This window comes from Paroedura picta, chromosome 7 (genome assembly GCF_049243985.1).
Source record: "Paroedura picta isolate Pp20150507F chromosome 7, Ppicta_v3.0, whole genome shotgun sequence".
Taxonomy (NCBI): domain Eukaryota; kingdom Metazoa; phylum Chordata; class Lepidosauria; order Squamata; family Gekkonidae; genus Paroedura; species Paroedura picta.
The window spans coordinates 91,309,773-91,329,485 of record NC_135375.1 but is presented as its reverse complement, the minus strand read 5'-3'; the positions used below and the strand labels follow the sequence as shown (position 1 = coordinate 91,329,485).

The 19,713-nt window shown below is 41.6% G+C and overlaps 1 protein-coding gene across 10 annotated transcripts in view; it reads left to right on the top strand.

Annotated features, from left to right (window-relative positions):
* Positions 1-19,713, top strand: part of ZNF462 (zinc finger protein 462) — a 163,424-nt gene that overhangs the window by 107,328 nt on the left and 36,383 nt on the right. For 8 of the 10 annotated variants that reach the window (XM_077345361.1, XM_077345365.1, XM_077345362.1 and 5 more), the window contains one exon: positions 192-383. The exons of the other annotated variants lie outside the window; for them this stretch is intronic. In XM_077345361.1, the coding sequence (XP_077201476.1) occupies positions 192-383 (192 nt within the window). The remainder of the gene's footprint in view (positions 1-191; positions 384-19,713) is intronic. 10 annotated transcript variants of the gene reach the window in all.

The window sequence follows — 19,713 nt, the reverse complement described above, 5'->3', positions numbered from 1 at the left end:
ATCGAAATAGGATTGTTAAAACAATGCTCCTCTCCTTTTTAGGATCACATAGAGAAAGTAGCTTCTGGGATTCTCCCTGCAGAGTTCAATGGAAGAAAGCTATTTCACCCCACCCATCCCCCACCTCTTTTCCTATTTTTTTCCCTCTCGTCTTGTGAGCTGATGACTTCCCTGTTATTTCGCTCACCCAGGTGAACATGCCTACAAATGCTCCTCCTGCTCATTTTCCACCATGACAATCAGCCAGCTGAAAGAGCACTCCCTGAAAGTGCATGGGAAGGCACTGACACTACCAAGACCACGCATTGTCAGCCTTGTAACCTCGCATGCTCAACATGCCTCCAAGAACCACACTACTGCTGAAGAAGTGGAAGACTCTAATGGTAAGAGGCACTTCCAAAGAGAAGATGTAGAGAGAAAAATCAAAAATTCTATCTTTTTTCAAATTAAAAAAAATTCAACAGCTTAATCAATAAGTAACTTTGCATTTTGTGGGAAAATAACCCTACAGCTTGGATCCTAAGCTGCTGTTCTGTCAGTGCAACAGTATCTCCTCAGATGGAATGGCTTTTCCATCTCTGGAGCCTGGGAGAGAGATTTTTGTCTATTCCCCCCCACCCCCACCCCCTACTAGAGACTCCCAATTTTGCTCTCCACATTGTTCCTTTTGGTTCACCGATCCACAGGAGTACAATGGGGGACACACACGGAAAGATTATGGGAAAGGGGAAAGGCAGGAAAATGACCTTCCTCGCTGCTTAGGATCCAAGTCTACATATCCAAATAAACAAATCTCAATCCAAACTGATAATAACAAGTTGCAGAAAATCTTGTGTTAATTCACACTCCAGCCACACAATTGATTTTTAAAATATTTTGGTTCACCTGCGTTTTTCAGTAACTGAATTCATGCACCACTTTCTCCTTTTGACTTTAATCAGCTTTGACCATGGTTAATGTTCACTGAAGTTTTCATTTTAAGAAGAATTGGAAAGATTCTGAAGCTGTTCAGTAGGAAATATGGAACTATGGGGTGAGCATTATGCAAGTTAGGTTAATTTTGGTTCTCTCCTAAGTACCAGTTGTTTTAAGGCATCATGAAACCTGAACTATCAGAAAGCCTACTGATAAACTACTGATCAAACCACAGGAATAACCTACATACTTTCTAATTTCGTATATTTAGGGCAGAATGGATTGCAGCTGATATCTTGTTGGTCAGATAAGATAAAACTAACAATCATGCATAACAATCTGTTACTTGTATTCTACCTGGGAGGCACCTAACATTCCTTTCTTAAGGTGTTCATTTGCATTCTACCCATCTGGTACCCAAGCTAAAGTTTTAGGGTATGGGGTGGGAACCACTGGCAGTTTATATCTGGGCTGAACTTTCTGAAGAATCCAGAAGGTTGAAAGAAGAGACTAGCCTCTTGTTCCACCTCTCCTTGATGCCCCCACACTTCTTACATTCAAGATGTTTCAGCATCAAGCATCAGATCCTTGTGTCACAAGGAAATGGTTTCTGGTACCCCACTAATTCCTCAGCCTACTATTGGGAATAATAGTTAATCCTAAACTTAAGCCAGACAAACAGAACAAGCAAACTTTTTAGGATGTTTTTTTGTAAACCTGAATGTTTTTGAGAGGGTAACATATTTCTTGTTGTGAATTAGCAGGGTTCTATTTGTTTCATTACAAATACTGCGAGATGGGTAGGACAATTTCTATAGACTATGCAGTAGCATAATTAACATCTGCTGGACATTTATTGCAAGGGAGGCTCCGTGCCAGGCTGCCACCTGGTGTTGGAGCCAGGGCAAGTTGCCCTACCTCTTCTCACTCCCATATGGGGGAGCATTTGGCCCATCACACCTCGTCCACCCTGGATTTGTGCTGCCGCAGAGCAGCTGGAACAGCAAGGTTCTGCCACATTGTGGGGTGGTGTAGGCCTTTTTTGTTTGTTTGCGTTCCTAAACTTTAAAAATTCCTGAGGCGGCTCTGCTACCGAGCCGCCACGAGCATTTTTTGTCCGGGACGCTGTACCCCAGTGAGTGTGGGGAGGAGCTGGGCTGGACGGGCCAACTCTTCCCTTCAAGATGGCCCTGGCCAACATAGGCCCTGTTGATGTCCGGGATCCGCATTTCTTTGCCATGAGACAAATGAGGACCTGAGTCAGGCTAAGCCTGGGATGGCCCCAGGCTGGTGCCAGGATCATGTGGCACCAGGAATTTGCCCTGTCACTGGACAGTCAGTGAATCGGAGCAAATTCCTGATGCCATTCCACATGTTAACCCACATTTGCTGTAGCCACTCATGGCTTGCAGTTGAGCATGCCTTTGATGGGATATTTGTCACCTTAACGGCTTCCATTTGTAGGCATATGGGCTGTTTCAAAAATGCTTATCATGCCGGAAGCAGGGAGGGACATTCCCTGTTTTTATTAAACTGCATTATCTTGGTTTCAGCTGTCTAACAGGCAACTGGCATATGCATTATTATCGGGATGTCTCTGTTAGCCAGCTTCAGAAATAGGATGTGCTGCAAATATTCAGTCACCCTTTACTAATAGATTTATTAATCAAATTATTTTTGACAATTATGGAAGAAACTTACTAAGGAGACTGTCAGATTGCAGGTGTTGAAATAATCAAATCGACATCCTCACCACCATTTGATAAAAGGGAGGAACCTTTCCAGCTCAAGCTTCATTAAATTCCTCTAGGGATGGAATGACTGGGACAGCTTTTGAATTTCTAGAAAGCAGTAAAAAGCCGCGTGGTCTCTTGTTTTTAAATTGCATGCTGCTGGTGACTCATAAGGAATAGATAAGAGATGGTTTAAAAACACACAGAATGCAGAGTATATGTGCAAGATGAGCTTTTGTGTCCAGCTGGGTGGAGTATGAGGTGCGAGGATTGTACAATGCACAGTAAAGAGTATCTCTGTTGTTTTAATACATAAAAGCAGCCTTTATTGAAGGACAAGCTGTGATCTAGTTAATTTGCTGATGATACAAAAATTGGATCAGCATGGTGAGCATGGGTGGAGAAGGCATCAAATAGTTTGGGCATCGAATAGACATGGATAGGGATTTGTCCACCTGAAACATATTGCCATTAAATATTAATGGCCATTGTTTATCAAGGAAGCCGTGTTGTATAAGATTTCTGAGGGTTCTTCCTTCCATAGTTGAAGATCGTTATCATGATGATGTAGAAAATAATACATTCCATAGTAAAGGTAAAGGTATCCCCTGTGCAAGCACCATGTCTGACCCTTGGGGTGATGCCCTCCAGCGTTTTCATGGCAGACTCAATACGGGGTGGTTTGCCAGTGCCTTCCCCAGTCATTACCGTTTACCCCCCAGCAAGCTGGGTACTCATTTTACTGACCTCGGAAGGATGGAAGGCTGAACTCCCAGCCTCATGGACAGAGCTTTCAGACTGCATGTCTGCTGCCTTACCACTCTGCGCCACAAGGGGCTCTTACATTCCATAGTAATAGTACACAAAATTTGACTGAACATTTGTCAATAAGATTACTTGTTTCTGATCTTGGATGCCACATTAAGATACCGTGGCTCTTTGCCTGTTGTTCTCAGAACTACTTCTTGACCTATATCGATGGCTGTTTTTGAAACACATGAAACTGCCTGACACTAAATCAGAACATTGGTCTTTGGAGGTCAGTATTGCTTATATAGACTGGCAGTGGCTCTCCAGAGCCTCAGGCTGAGGTCTTTCACATCAAGGGTAGTCAACCTGTGGTCCTCCAGATGTTCATGGACTAGAATTCCCATGAGCCCCTGCCAGCATTTGCTGGCCAGGGCTCATGGGAATTGTAGTCCATGAACATCTGGAGGAACACAGGTTGACTACCCCTGTTTCACATCACCTCCTACCTCATCTTTTTAACTGGCGATGCCATGGGTTGAACCTTCTCTATGCAACCTTCTCTATGCCAAGCTGTTGCTGTATCCCTGAGTTACAGCCCTTCCCCTCAGCTAGAGATATTGTGGGTGGATGTGACACCTTAAGGCAATTGTGTTTATTGTGACATATTATCTGTGAACTGGAGGTGATTTCTTCAGCCAATGAGTAACACCAAAGAAAAATACTTCATACAAGTGATAAAAGTAGGTTATAATCTATAAAAGTTTCTGCAATAACTGATGTGTTAGTTTTTGAGGTATTCTTAGTGGGTCATGAGTGAATAGGGTATCTTATTTTTAAAAATGGAAGACCAATAGATAACAGGATAGAGAAATAATAGCTATTAAAAGGAAAACATTTGCAAAATTATGAAGAGTCAACATGTTAGCTACTTAGCGTTACTTTGCCTGGTTACTGTGCTGATTACCATCTGTCAAATCTTCTTTTGTGGTCTGATGAGAGGAGGACAGAAGCTATAGCAAAATTTATTTCATTATTACTGATACTGTGGCAAAGCCTTGAAATGAGACAGATTGGATTTTATGGAGCATGGTTCTAATTTTTAGAGCAGATATATGTGTTATTTTAATATGTAATGTTATTTAAAAATTTTGTGATATGAATTTTATGAGGCTGTTGATCTGTGTTTGCAAATGCATATGTTGTGGCTCACTCAGACTTTGTACTGGATGAACAGATTGGGAAAGTCCAAGTAGCCAATGTGCTTTATGGGCTGTTTTGTTGAGAATAAAGAAAAGGGAACAATATTTAAAGCAAAAATACTTTGGCCATTCCGATTCATACTTTAATCCATTTGGGAATGTTTCAGGAAAGGTTGTCAGAGAGGTTATAATACTTCCTCTATTTGATTTATGACTCCATGATTCCTGGGAGACACTCTATGCCGACACTATTACCTGCTTGTAGGACCGCTATGTTCTAATTGATAATTTTTTATTTAACAGCTTCAAAACAAAAACAATGTGTGGGTGTGCTTAGTCTCACTATATGTAATGCGTAATTTTTACATATTTGAATTATGAATTGAAAAATCCCAGAGTGCATTAATAATTTCATACCAGTTGGAAAAAACCCAACCCTGTGCTTTGCTCAAAATATTAGTCCTGTGAGCACAACTAAGCTTGTATTTTTGAAAACGTTATCGAGTTTCTTAAATTTGTATTCCTGCTTCTTTTTATCCTTGATTAGGGGAGTGCAGGTGTTCACTGCAGTGTTTCACTTTCATCTTATTCATTTCTTTCACAGAACTTTGTTGAGAGCATTCCTCTGTGCCATACGGCAACAAGGGTTCTGTTGAATATTGCCCAGCACCAACATATAAGGAATCATGGAGTGCAGACTGCAGACCTGTACGGGAAAATGAATGCGTGACAAATGGGGGAACCTCCGTTTGTCTTAGCTACTGTATAAAAAGAAAGGAAAGAGTAAAATATGTATTTTGTAAAATGTTGGTTTTGGAGGAGCGGGGAGAAATCCCATAGCAGTTAAACTTCCAGCAATAAAGTGAGTCTGTAAAGAAATCTAGGCACATACTTGGATTACATAGCTATGTCAGAAGTTCAGATATTTAAATGTTTGGTCTAAAACGGTAGTGCAAACGAGTATCGTTATAGAGTGGAAATCTGTAGAGATAGTTTGAATTATGATAGATGCTTAGAGATGTTTGAGAATCAAAAAAGCTGAAATACTTGACATACTTTCCCCTCCAAAGCTGTGAGCTACAGTAATAGAGGCTGCATGCATTGAGTCTGAGGTGAGAAGGCAGGACAGAAATATTTAAATACATTGATTAAGTTAATGCATTTGCAAAACAAGGTTCTCCTAGGCAATTCTAGTGGAACAATCCATTTTTACTAATCTTTCCACTAAGATGCACATTGAACTGCACTTGAATATCAGCACATAGTTTAACGTGGGAAATAGTTGCACAGAAAATGAAGTGTGCTAATGCAGCCCGATTGCCTAATGACCTTTGGTGAATGAGTGCAATTCACTTTCTGCTTCCCTGATGTATATAGAGAGCCTCTTGTGGCGCAGAGTGATAATGCAGCAGACATGCAGTCTGAACCTCTGCCCATGTGGCTGGGAGTTTGATCCCAGCAGCCAGCTCAAGGTTGAATCAGCCTTCCATCCTTCCGAGGTCTGTAAAATGAGTACCCAGCTTGCTGGGGTGTAAACGGTAATAACTGGGGAAGGCACTGGCAAACCACCCCGTATTGAGTCTGCCATGAAAACGCTAGAGGGCGTCACCCCAAGGGTCAGACATGACCCGGTGCTTGCACAGGGGATACCTTTACTTTTAATGTACATAGTCCTCCTCCCTTCATGTCCAGTAAGTGTCATGAAAGTGTCATTCAAAGTATGCTGCAGCTGGAAGTACTTACCTTTTGAAATATTAGAGGCCTCGATTTGTTTTATCCTGCCTTCTGGTCCACAGAATTGACATAAGGTCCATTTATCCAGAGTATATTATATCATTCTATGTATAGGAGCTAACTCTGCATATAACAATCATTGTAATCCTTGTAATTTATGTATGCTGCTTTTATTTCTTGCCTGACCATTGATAAAGGCAGTAACGCGGAAATGCGTCTGGTCAGTGGAGGCATTGTTATGCATGCATGCCCTGATTTTATTTATTGAGGCTATGCAATAAGCCTTGGGTTTTTAATTTTAATAAATATTAGTACTTAATTTTAAAATTGTGTTCTACCCTAGGTAAAGGTATCCCTTGTGCAAGCACCGAGTCATGTCTGACCCTTGGGGTGACGCCCTCTAGCATTTTCTTGGCAGACTCAATACGGGGTGGTTTGCCAGTGCCTTCCCCAGTCATTACCGTTTTACCCCCCAGCAAACTGAGTACTCATTTTACCGACCTCGGAAGGATGGAAGGCTGAGTCAACCTTGAGCTGGCTGCTGGGATCAAACTCCCAGCCTCATGGTCAGAGCTTCAGACAGCATGTCGACTGCCTTGCCACCCTGCAGCACTCTACATAGACTTAAATTCATTCCTCTTATTTTGTTTAACTTAGCACATGGTTCCTAGCGCATGCAAAACTCTTTGGCTGGATCTAAGCCACTGCTTTTTGAGACTCAAACAAGTCTAACAAACAGTTTGAGGACACCATGGAATGCAACTGCCAAGAGGAAAAGCCGAACAAAATTAAGTAAGGGTATTGAAGCATGGAATGAGTGTGCCTTTCTGGATTGCAACTCCTATGTGCCTGCTCAGCTCTGTCTGCGACATTGCTGCCCTTATACAGCGAAGACGAAGAAGAGGAGGAGGAGGAGTTGGTTCTTATATGCCACTTTTCTCTACCCGAAGGAATCTCAAAGCGGCCTTCCCTTTCCTCTTAGGGTATGTTTGTTTTTCACAGAGTTTTTAAGTTCAAGAAAGAATCCAGATCTGCAGTGAAGGGCTTGGCATTAATCACAAAGTAGCTTTGTTTGCTCTCTTACCACACTGGGGCTCAACGCAAGTTTGAGATCTCCTGTATCCACTGGCAAATAAGGACGTAGTCTGAATGGGAAAACTCAAGCGCTGACAGTCCCCTGCAATTGATACTGTGTGTCTGGGCAGCAGTGAGTCTCTCACCCGCTGACCTTTTGCCCGGTCTGATTTTATACCTGCAGGCTAGTCAGGAACTTTTCCCCAGCCATTGAGCTCTAAACTTTTTACCGCCACACAGAGTTCTGGAATGCGTAATCATATTACGACGTTCAGGTGCATTAAAAAGAAAGAGGGGAAACAGTAACCTTGTGTTTCAGACAGCAGGAAATGACCTCTCCATTGTTATCTCAAATCCTCTGTGCTTGCTCTCGGGATTTTAGCTGAAGGGTTTCTCAATCCTGGCCATCCAGTCTGTTCTGCTACTGTCTTTTTAGAAAGGGTGAGACATAATCTTTAAGGGTAGAAAGCATTACAATACACTTCCCTCCTATCCCTGAAACTTGGTGGTCAGGCCTCACTCTGCACATGCCAGGGAAAAAAAACCCTTTGTCTACTCTGTAAGCAAGCAAAGTGCCGTTAATGTTCAAAACAGCAGCTTGGCTGTTTATTAAGATTTTCAGGGAGTCTCTTATTATACCGTCTTTTCACAAGTAAGGATTATTTTTGCTTCATGAGAAAAGGAAGGGGAGAGCCAGTGAACTGCAACCAAAATGCAATCACCCCAAACAGTTATAACATAGTCCAGTTATTAACGGAGACAACCAGGGCCATGAAGTCTGTCTCTTCTGAGAGAATTTGGAGTTTCCTTTTATTAAGTCTATATTTGAATTTGAAAGGGAAGATGTTTCCTGCAGTTCATTGGAGCGGGTCTGAAATATAAATCTGTTTTGTGGAGCTGAATTTGGTTTCTTTAGCTACTACCATTCAGGACACCCCCTCCACGCCCCCCCCCACAGCTTTCATGTGTGCCCTTTGGCCATCCAAACCCCTCTTGACTTGGAGGATATCTTTCTAAACTTCGTAAAAATATAACTATTAAAAAAGTGGGTCTTCACATGCAAATATACTGAGAATCTAAATACCAGAAAGGAAGCTGGCAGTGAAGGGTGGGAATCATTTGTCAGGGTGGGAAACATTTGTCAGAAAATACCGGTAGAGTAGAATAACCTCAACCCCCCCCCCCCCCAATACACAAATTCACAGAGCATCAGTAGAAGATGTGAATGTCTCTCAACTACTGGGAAACATCCATGGCAGAGAAGGTGGCATGCAGGCGTTAACTGTTGACCAAGAACAGGGAAGGTAATTGTGTGGGCTGAGGGACTCTAGCTAGCTAACACAAAGAGCAGTAAATTCCTGTCAGTAGAGGTTTCCTCAGGGAGTGGAGTTAGGCAGAGACTGTCTTCCCATCTGAAGAGACTGTTCTGGGGGATGGGAGAGAGGAACAAGCTTGGAAGCAGCATGGAAGAATATCATGTGGGAGAAGATGCTCTGCGAGGAACACTGGATCCAGGTGGTTTAAGCAATCAGGTTTCTCTCATGTGTGTCACCACAGTCTGTCAGAAGGAGAACCTTTTTATCTGAAAATACTGTGTGGTAAAGAACAGATGAATGACTAAAATGCAATACTACGTTTAGCTAGCATGCAACAAAAATTGGTTTGGAGTGCTCAAAGGCTTCCACGGCTGCCTTCTTGTGACATGAGTGCTTTTAGGTGAAGCCCACTGAGTTGTTGTGAAGGATAGTATGCTTTTCGAGACCCCATATCCAACACTGTATTGCCCTTTTCAACAACTTTTATGGTGTCGGACTCCTTTTTGAATGCAGTGTTCCTTTTATGTATCATTTGAGCAATGAATCGTTTAATTTATAAGATTCTGTTTATTCTCAGGTTCTGGATGGTTTTGGAAACAAAGTTGCATTTTATGGTAAAATAATAATATCCAAACTGCTTTGGTTAGATAGCTTGGAAATTATCCTGAGTGCTTTTATTATGGATCTTTGGCTAAAAAGTGACTGTTGATGGAAGAATCATTCGGAATGGTTCAGTTTACAGTTTAGAATTTCAGATTATCCTTAGTATCTCATAATAATGTAACATCTCAGTGCATCTTGGTTTATGTTAGTAGGATTTGAATTAGGTTTGCACTATTTTTCTTGTTTGCTATGACCTGGATGGCCTAGGTCAGCCTTTCTCAACTTTTTTTTACCATTGAGAAAACCCTGAAACATTCTCTAGGCTTCAAGAAACCCTAGAAGTGGTGCAATAGCATAGGATATAGTTGGGAAGCATAGCTGCGTACATGGCCACCTGGGGCCCCTCCCCTCCCCATCTCCTTCAGGCCCATTGACCATTTTGGGAGAGAGGAGCAGGTCAATATGGCCATATATGGTCATAAAAGGTAAAGGTAAAGGTAAAGGTATCCCCTGTGCAAGCACCGAGTCATGTCTGACCCTTGGGGTGACGCCCTCTAGCGTTTTCATGGCAGACTCAATACGGGGTGGTTTGCCAGTGCCTTCCCCAGTCATGACCGTTTACCCCCCAGCAAGCTGGGTACTCATTTTACCGACCTCGGAAGGATGGAAGGCTGAGTCAACCTTGAGCCGGCTGCTGGGATTGAACTCCCAGCCTTATGGGCAAAGCTTTCAGACGGCTGCCTTACCACTCTGCGCCACAAGAGGCCCTTATATGGTCATATCACCAGATAAATGTTTATTAAATTTAAAAATATATACAAAATTAATTAACTCCCATCCTTTTGCAAAACCTTTCCAGGGCCATTAAGAAACCCCAGGGTTTCACGAAAGCCTGGTCTTAGGTAAACCCAGTCTCATCAGATCTCAGAAGATAAGCAGAGTTGACCTTGGTTAGTACTTGGATGGGAGACCACCCAGGAGGTTCAGGGTTGTGACCCAGATTTATGTCCCTTTCATGCCTTGAAAACCTTATGAGTCAGCTACAACTTGTCACAACTCCTTTTCTTGTGTAAAGGATCTCAAGTAGTTCGGCTTGGTAAGGCCTCTGTATGAATGAAAAACTAAAACACCACAGCACCACAGTAGACAGTGCAGGTGCTAGATGGATCCAGGATTTGACTCATTATGAGGCAGCTTCTTATATGTTACTCATAGAAGAGGTCTTCCCAGTTTCTTCTTTCAACTATGTTATGAGCTAGATTAATCTGAGAAGGGCAGTGTGTTCTTGATCCAGGATCACCTGGTAAATTCCATGACTAGGCAAAAGGTCTTGTCCAGTTTTGCCCAGTCCAAGTATAGGATGCTGTTGACTTTACCTCACAGGATGTTAGCATATCACATAAACTCCTGTGAACATACAATAGGTTATATGTTGCAGCCACTGTCTAAAGAGGCTTTCACTGAATTCATTGGACTTCACCAAAATGGGGCTTTTGACAAGCTTTCAAATGCAGTGAGGTTGGGCTACTTTAAGTTGAAGATGAAGTTGAAGTAAAACTTGTAATCTGGTGCTTGAACATAGATTGTTTTAAATATCCCTTGCCACGCTGTTTCAACTTGCAGTTGAACTGCCTGCCTCTCTTGAAATAGGCTACCAAGTTTACGAAGTCACCCCCAAGTGCTGCAGTATTATTTTTATGGATTTGTCAAGTTGCATTGAAGGCCATACATGGTGGAAAGGCAGGGTAGCATATTTGTTAGGCAAATAAATTGCTTACACTTGAATGCTGAATTGTAAAGATCTTATGGTTGAAAGTACTGACTGCATGAGTCCAGTCCATCCAGGGAGCAGTGGATTACAAAATTCTTGACTAGAATGTAATTTGCAACGTTGAACTATGCTTTGGTTAAAAAGAAATTGTTACTATGACCTCTTGGCACTTAAGAATACAGGGTCTTTTTTTTTTTTTTTTAAGGTAAAGATTCTTTGGGAAGCAGATACATGGAATCAATGCCTAAAGGTATCTGCACAGTGATATGGGGTGGAAAATTTTCTACCACACCTAAATAAAGTCCATTTATATATAGTTCTCATGGTGGTTGTGGTGCATAGTCATGTTAGATGGGCTAAATGTGGGATAACCCTGGCCCAGGCTTGTAAATGTGATATTTGCCTTCTTTTACTAACATTGTTTGAATATGTAAATCTATTTATATAAATTTGAAATGGAATTCCCAGCCCTAATTCAGATTTTCCTGGAAAACCGGCATGACTGCCCTTGCAGGATTGTCAAGGTCACAGCTGCCTCCTCATCCTGGGCATGGTGTTTTCACATCCTTCTTTATGCCTCCCCATGAAAGTCAGGGGGGTCAGTTGGTGCCATAGACCAAGACACACGCTCTGTTGAAGTCCAGATTTCATCTTGCACTGTGGTGGGTTGGTGACTGCTGAAAAAAAAAACTCTCTTGTGTTTTGACCTCAAATCTCCCGAGTAACATAGAAAACCTGGCTGTGTTGATCTTCTATACTCCTGTGGCAGTGGAATAAGCAATACAAACAACAAGTCTTGCATGGCTGGAACTGTGGACATTATCAAAGTGGAATAGGAGTGGAAGCATGAGGGAGCAGTTTCATGATGAATGCCACTATACCTTGGAAGCAAAAGGAAAAAAGCAATTGTATATATGCGTTGGAATGTCTTTTACTTGAGGCAAGAGAACATAAAGAAGCAAATGGAAGGTCTGGTCCAGAGACGTATGTTGTACCAAATTGGCTTTTACGAATGCTGTTTTTTTGCTCATGGGAAGGCATCTGAGCAGCCAATGTGGAAGCCAGTGTTCATTTTAAAATACTTACACTTGTTTAAAAATGCTTATTATGTAGCTCAGCTGACCAGTATTACCATGAAACTATATCAGAAACAAGGCATAAAAATTACAGCATAGAATCGGTGTGTTCCAAACAGAGCAATGAACAAAGATTGATTGGACTTCAGAAAATCTATTCGCATCAAATGCAGGAAATGTGCCATGGGGTGGGAGGGAGGCTTATGAAAGAGGATGGACTCGCAGACCTTACATGACAGGGTTGCCTGCTAGCCTGGTTCGGGGGAAATAAAGGCTTGATGGGGTCTCACATGATGTTGTTTACTACCACCCAGTGAAGAGCCCCAGCTGCCTGTTTCTACACATTGAACTTCTACTAAAAAGACGACATAGTTTTCTCCAGGACAGTTGGGAACTGTCGTCACCAGTGAGGAAAGTCGAGTAATAGATGGAGGCAGAACATGCCACACACAGCTGCTCAGGGCAGGTTGAGAAGGACTTGAAAAGTCATAATCAGCACATGGAATTGAACCTGGGAACAGTGCTGTTGCTTTGGGATCAGTGTAATGTGTGCATAGCAGCTAATCAGCATAAAATGTGGGGGGTGGGGGGGTGATCGCATTCTGCAGTAGTTAAAGCATCTGAGTTGTCTTTGAGACAGCTGCAAGTAGAGAACATGGCAATAATCCAGTCAACATGGACATTGGCTATGATCCGGCTGAAATGAAGCACTCCCCCCCCCATGGGAAACATATAAGTGCATGCTTAATTTTTACCAGTGAAATCAATGAAAGTTCAAAAGATATGATATGGTAGCCAGTGTACTCTGAAGCAGAATTTGTCTATGCATTGACCTCATCCTTTATGTCATTGTCTTGAACATTTCACTTTAACTTTGAAAAGAATTCCTTCTGATGGGTATTTCTCTCCTGGCCTTATGATTGTAAGGGTGTATGGCAGCTAGTCCAAGTCATAGGTTTCCAAGCATTTCTTTTACTATAGAATCTCCCCCTCCCTGCCCCCAACAATTGTGGATTGGTTTTAATGGTTTTAACTATGGGTTTTATTGCAATTTTTATCTTGTAAACCACCGTGAGCCTAAGGGAACAGCGGTATAAAAGTTAAAAAATAAATAAATAAATAAATTGCAAAGAATCCTTACTAGAAAAGAGGCAACTTAACATTGCAATCTGAAAACACTTTTGTGGGAATAAACACCGTTAAATAGACCTGAGTAGAGTTCTGAGTTTAGGATTCCAGTGTAAATTAGCTGGCTCTCTCCCATTTTACTTCCTATTCCAGTTCCTATTCCTATTCAGGGTATCTACAGATGTCTCCTATTATGCTTCTAAGTAATTGATGGTCCATCACATTGTAACCCATTTACAGGCGTGTTTTTTCTCCCCTTTCTTTTTGCATCTAGTGAATAATCAGTGGCAAATTTTATTTTTAAAGACTTCAGACAGAGCAGTATGGGGCCAAGCGCCTTCCAAATTCATTTTAAATTTCTTTAGATTAAGTTCATTTTCCTTCTAAGGGAATCTGACATTTGCTCAAGAAGTTGTATAGCATTTGTCCTCTCTCTAATCCATTCAGACTTGCACATATATAACTCAAAGGGAGAGAAAGATTAAAAAGTTTCAAAGGAACACAGATAACATCTTTCCAACCTTTCTGAATAGCTTACATTCCTAAAGTCCACATCTTTCTTGGTTGCCCTCGGCAATACCTTCTATATACCTACAATATATCCTTTCAAAAAGCTGCTTTAAATGGCCAGAGTTGATCAAAGGTTTCCAAATCCAGCCTTGATAGATTGCTGTATAATTTCTTGGGGGGCGTAAAAGGAGAGCTGAATACACATTCCTGATAGATGGTTGTCTTCCACGCTCTGAACTATTATGACAAAGCTTCGGTTTTATTTTTTTCAATATTGCTGTATTTTATGTCCTGCATCCCATTCTTTTTCCCCATGGTGTTTAAAACTCCCAAGATTGTGCCCATGCTGATGGATAACCTGGGTCTTCTGCTCCATTCTACCCTGCTCACAGCATGCACAGTCTACCCTTTCCACTGTTCCCGGTTGTTTTTCCATATGTCTATGCATTTCAGGTTTTGTAGCACTTGAGGGACTGCTCCCCAGGATGCAAAGGAAAGCATTGCTCGTCCATCTGCTTCCTAGGATGGTTTTTATTTTTAAGTTATAAGAACTGCACTATTATAGACTCATGTAATAACCCAGACATTATGATTGTACACAATTAACAAGCAAAGAGTCTACCTCAAGTTTTCTGTTTCGGCAAGCAAGGATCCAATGCTTTTGAGGGTAGGCAGAATGGAGTAAGACAAGAACAGCATTGGCTCCTCCTCATTTTTTACTTCTCAGAGAATACTGGCAAAATGATGGTAGACAAGTCTCTGAAGATGTCTCTTGGCCTTTAGGAGTGTTAATGGAATTCTGCCTTTCTCAGAATTCCAAATAGTAATTCCAAATAGTAAGAGAAGGATATTCATACACCTGTAAAGCTTATTGGACCATACACATATTGGGCTCTGTAGGTAGGATCAATACAATTGATAAAGAAACATGAGTGTTTTTAAAAAACACCTGTGGAACTAGTATTATTCCATACGTAGGTACCCAGAAGAAGAAAGGAAATCACGAGGCATATAGTAGTCTTCTCTATGTTTATAGATGAAAAGGTTATAATATAAAGTCTAAATGGTCAAACATATGATCAAACATAAAGAGTCGACCAAAACGGGATCCTAGGTTAAGTGACCCACTTTCTGTTTTATCTTCGTCAGTGGTTGTTCTTCCAATACACTGTCACAGTAGTAGTCGTAGTATCACATTGGCAAAATGCTCATAATCTTCTGGGGATTTCATAAAGTGCCCTCATTTCATAAAGGTAGTCAAATCCAGCATTAATGCCAAGAAAAAAAATGATAGGATCGAAGAGGGTGACAGAGTTGATCTGAACAGAGGTTGCTCCAGTGTGTCATATTGTGAACCTATTTTATTATTAGGGAATGGCGATTTGAATGCAGGCAGCCTGGCATGATCACTACCACACTGACTCTCTCTTAAGTTGTGTAAGATGTCTACATTGGAGACTTCCTAGGAAACATCTGTAAGTTGCTCTGAGTTGTTCAGACAGGACAGGAGCAAACTACTTCCAAAAGCTCATTCCAACTGGCAATAGAAAATGCTCTTGGGCAAACAATAGCAGAAGTATATAACCACATGCAACAGGCCCACCATGTTGTGTGCAGTTGAAGCTTCTCAAGTCATCTTCAAAGGTATTACCAAATAATGTATGTTATATTCTAGAGCAGTGGTCCCCAACCTTTTTATCACCGGGGACCACTCAACGCTGGGGACCACTCACCGGGACCACTCAATGCCTTTGAGGGGGGGGGGATAGTTTACTCCTCTACTCTCAACCACTGCCCTAACGCGCTCTGATCACTATGGTAATGTTTAAACATCCCTTCAAAATAAGATACAGACATGCCACAACAGTGAAGTGTGTTGTAAAGGGCTGGGGGGGGGGATGAAGTAAAGGGCCGGGGGGGGGAGAAGGTGTCCTTCGGGGCCCACCTCCAATTAGTCGAAGGATCACATGTGGTCCGCGGCCCACAGGTTGGGGATCGCTACTCTAGAGGTCATAGAAGCATGGATCTGCACAGTGGAATCTAGAAAGGAAGACAATTGTAGAATAAGATTTGTTAAAACCTTATTTATAGACCTTTCTCACTGAGATTCACGATTTATGGAAATAGACCTGTCTCCTAATTAGCAATTCTAGGAGACTAATAAGCAATGCGAGAGGTAGTAGCGAGATACTCCATTTGTGTTATACGAAGAGAGTATCTGGCAAGAAGTCTTAGAGACAGTTCTAAAAATTAATTAAAAGGAATTTTATTGAAAACAAATCAAAATATATACAATATAATCTAGATTAAGGTGACCAGATTGTCCCACCTTTGGAGGGACATTTGGGGGTACCTGGCAAATTGTACTAATGTTGAAATTAAAATGTATATATTACAATACTATTTTTGCATTCTATGAAACTTTTTGTTGCTCCTTATAGACCAACATTTTAATCAAGAACCCCCCCTCCCCCGGTCAATGGTGTCCCGCTTTACCAATGTTAAAATCTGGTCACCTTAATCTAGATCATACAGAAATTACTGAGATGATTAGGTATGAAAGGAGGACAAATTGGGTTAATTAAAGCATAATTTACCACCCAACATGGGAGGATTCCAGAAGAAGCAACCCATCCAGCTAGTTGGTCTTGCGTATGTTAGAGCCCAATATGAAAATGGAGAATGCATGTCTCTGCTGTCTTTTTATAGCAAATTTGTACCTTGGGGATAGGGTCAAGGAGCCCTAAAATAAAAAAAAACCTTGATATAATCAGGAAACAATGTTAAATAATTGGTTTGTTAATAGCTGACCCAGTTTTTGATAAAAGGAACTCTTTAAGCCATTAGAAGTTCCTACTGAGTGGTTGAAAGACTTCAGGCCAGTCCTTGGGACTGACTTCATTTGCATTCTGGTTGGGAGGGGGAGTCCAGGTGTGGAGGATTCTCTGTTCATGGGATTTTGATGTGCCAGTTACTAAAGACAAAAGGAAGCTGTTAAGAGCACCAGGAAGAGACATTAAGGTGAAACAATACAGAATAGTTAATTAGATCTGCCACTAGTCCAGGTGCAATCCCATCCTCTGCTCCAGTTGTGCTTGGGTGGGGATGAACATCTGCCTTGCTCTTCTTTGCAAATGACTGCACTACTCCTGTGACAGCTACGAGATCTCTTTGTGTCATGCAAAGCTTTATGCTTGGTTTGACCTGTATTGCTTATATTAAAGCAGAAAAAAGGAGGCTTATCAGTTGCTTTTCCTCCTTGCACACTGAAGGGCCTATCTGGGGCACATCACAAAGTGGATTCCATGGATTAAGTATAAAATGAAGGAAATCCCCCAGCTATTGCTCCAACCTGCTTTTCCATCAGCCAGGAGCATCCTAATGTAGGCAGTGTCATCTCTCAAGGGTACAGTTCCTGGGTAGGGGATCCTTTATGGTCCTCAGCATAACTTCTCATCTTATAGATGCCCCTCATCCTCTCTTCTGTAGGGATGAGACCTTTAACCCACTGCCTTCCTAAGAACATCAGGGGCTCTTTTAGTCTACTATGTGCAAACCAAGGCACAGGCAAACAGAAGTGCTCTGAGCTGCTGCCAGAAAGGGGCAGCAATAACACAATCTGATTGCCCACCCTGATCAGGAGTGGTCAAAGAGCCCTTTATTTGTCCATCAGCAAAGAAAGTCACTTGTTTCTATTGCCTTCAGCTTCTTGTCAACTGAAAATATGGCCCTCAGTGTAAAACCGGGTTGCTGACTAGGGGCGTATGACATGATGACATGCCTTTAAGGTCTTCCTGAATTCCCTGCAACTCTGCCCACATCTCCCTTTCGTTTGCTTCTGATCTTCTTATCGCCCTGCCCTGCCTCATGCCTGTGCAGCGTGAAGTGAGCAAATCTGTAGTGTTATTGAACTCCTGTTTCTTCACATTCCTACTTCCCACGCTGCTGAGAGCACATTTCTCATCGCTATTTAATGTGTCACTTTAGGGTGAAGATTTTCAAACGAGGAGGTTATTTGTAGGAAGAAAACAAGGGTGGGGTTCATGGCAAGCGAGCTATGTATTCCACTTGTGCTTGGTGTGTGGGAATGTCTGAGAGCTGTGGGTTTTTTGTTTATCCTTCTGCCAGTGAGACTCATTGCAGTCTATTGAATCCAGCCATAGTAGCCAAATTTACCTATGACCCTTTTTTACCCCCAGTTGTAAAGTATTATAATTAAGTGCTGTTATTTTTTATATGTGTGTGCCTTAGATCACTTCCACTCTCAAACCTGGGGAGTATAGCTTGTAGCTACTTCTCAGTTTGCATGACCTTTTGCATTTTTCCAGTTCATCTCTTCTCCTGTGTTTTCTCCAGACCTACCTGTCCCTGATTACTAATACCCTATACTTTTTTTTAACTTACATTATTTGTCTAATTAATTTTATAAGTAGTTACTCTTAAGTTACTCATGAGTAGTTACTCATAAGTAGTTACTCTTAAGTTACATTGGCACAAATTCTAGTCGAATTCTAGAGTCCACAACCTTGTAGCTTCTCCCCACAACTTGTTCAAGAAAATGAGCAGTTACCTTCCATTTCATCAAGACTGAAAGCTTTGGAAGGGCAGTTCTACTTCCCTCTTTTTAACTGTTTCTGCTTAAATTGCTATTTAGTTTTAACCAATTCCTAAAGGAAGAATAATGCACTCTTTCCCCCCTGTACACCTATTCATATATTAAATAACTTTTTTTTATTGTTGTGTAGAAGATTTGGGCAAGGCTAATTACTGGGTTTTGTTCTTCAGTTAATTTGGCACGCAGATGTAGCAAGCCATCCTGTACCGTAGGGGATGAATGCAAAATGGATGAGCTCGTGGACAGGCCAAGATTTACTAAGGCAAAAAGGAACCTCCTCACATCCTGGCTCTCTTGTCTTGTTTTTTGCCTGGCATGCACTTTAGTTTGGAATGGCATAGAACCAGGCTGCTCTAGGGAAAGAAGCCTGAATGGGATCCAGCAGAGAGGATCAACTTTCCCTTGAGGCTACAGCTGGGTCCTGTTCCTGAGTCACAAACTACTAAAACTCTGACTGGAGTCCAGTAGCACTTTAGAGACCAACTAGATTTTCAGGGTGTAATATTTCAGAAGTCAAAGCTTCTTTCTTCTGATACCAATGACAAAGGGAGCTTTCATTCCTGAAAGTTTATATCCCTAAAATCTTATTGGAGACCAACACAGCTACCCTTTGAAATAATAGCTCTGCTTCTCTCTTGTATCACTGTAATGTTCCAGGGACCCTCTCTGTTCTTCCTGTTGTACTGCAAGTCGCATATTTGCCATTATCATTATTACCATAATAGGAAAGTGGATGATTTGTATCGCTCATGAATATAACAAAATGGGGTCACCAATAAATATGTACTCAGTGGACTCTCTAAGAATGTAGACAAACAGGAGTTTGTATGTAAGTTCAAACTGGCCAGGGAAGGGACCTGATGGAAACAGCAGATGCTTATTGCTCTAGGACTTCTGAGAGCATGTGAATGTTCGCTTAAATTGAAAATACAGGAGGAGACGAGGAGATTTGACACCTCAGGTTGATGAGAGCATATACCGCCCTGGAGGGAGATATTTGGGCGTGCACAATGAAATTGTACCAGCTTGTATTACATAGTTGCCTATTGTAGTTCTGTGAGCATCTGGTAGTTTTCTCCATTCATAGTGCTTTCTTTGTTGAGTTGTTGGGTTTTTTTATACTATCATAAATTGTATTTTGTAACCCACTTTTGTTATAGTATGGTTGTCTTAGACCAGGGTTTTGTAAAATCCTGGGGATTCTTGACCGCCCTGGAAGGGTTTCTTGAATGGGTGGAAGTTGATTAATTTTTAAAAATTTGTTTAACATTTATCTGGTGATATGACCA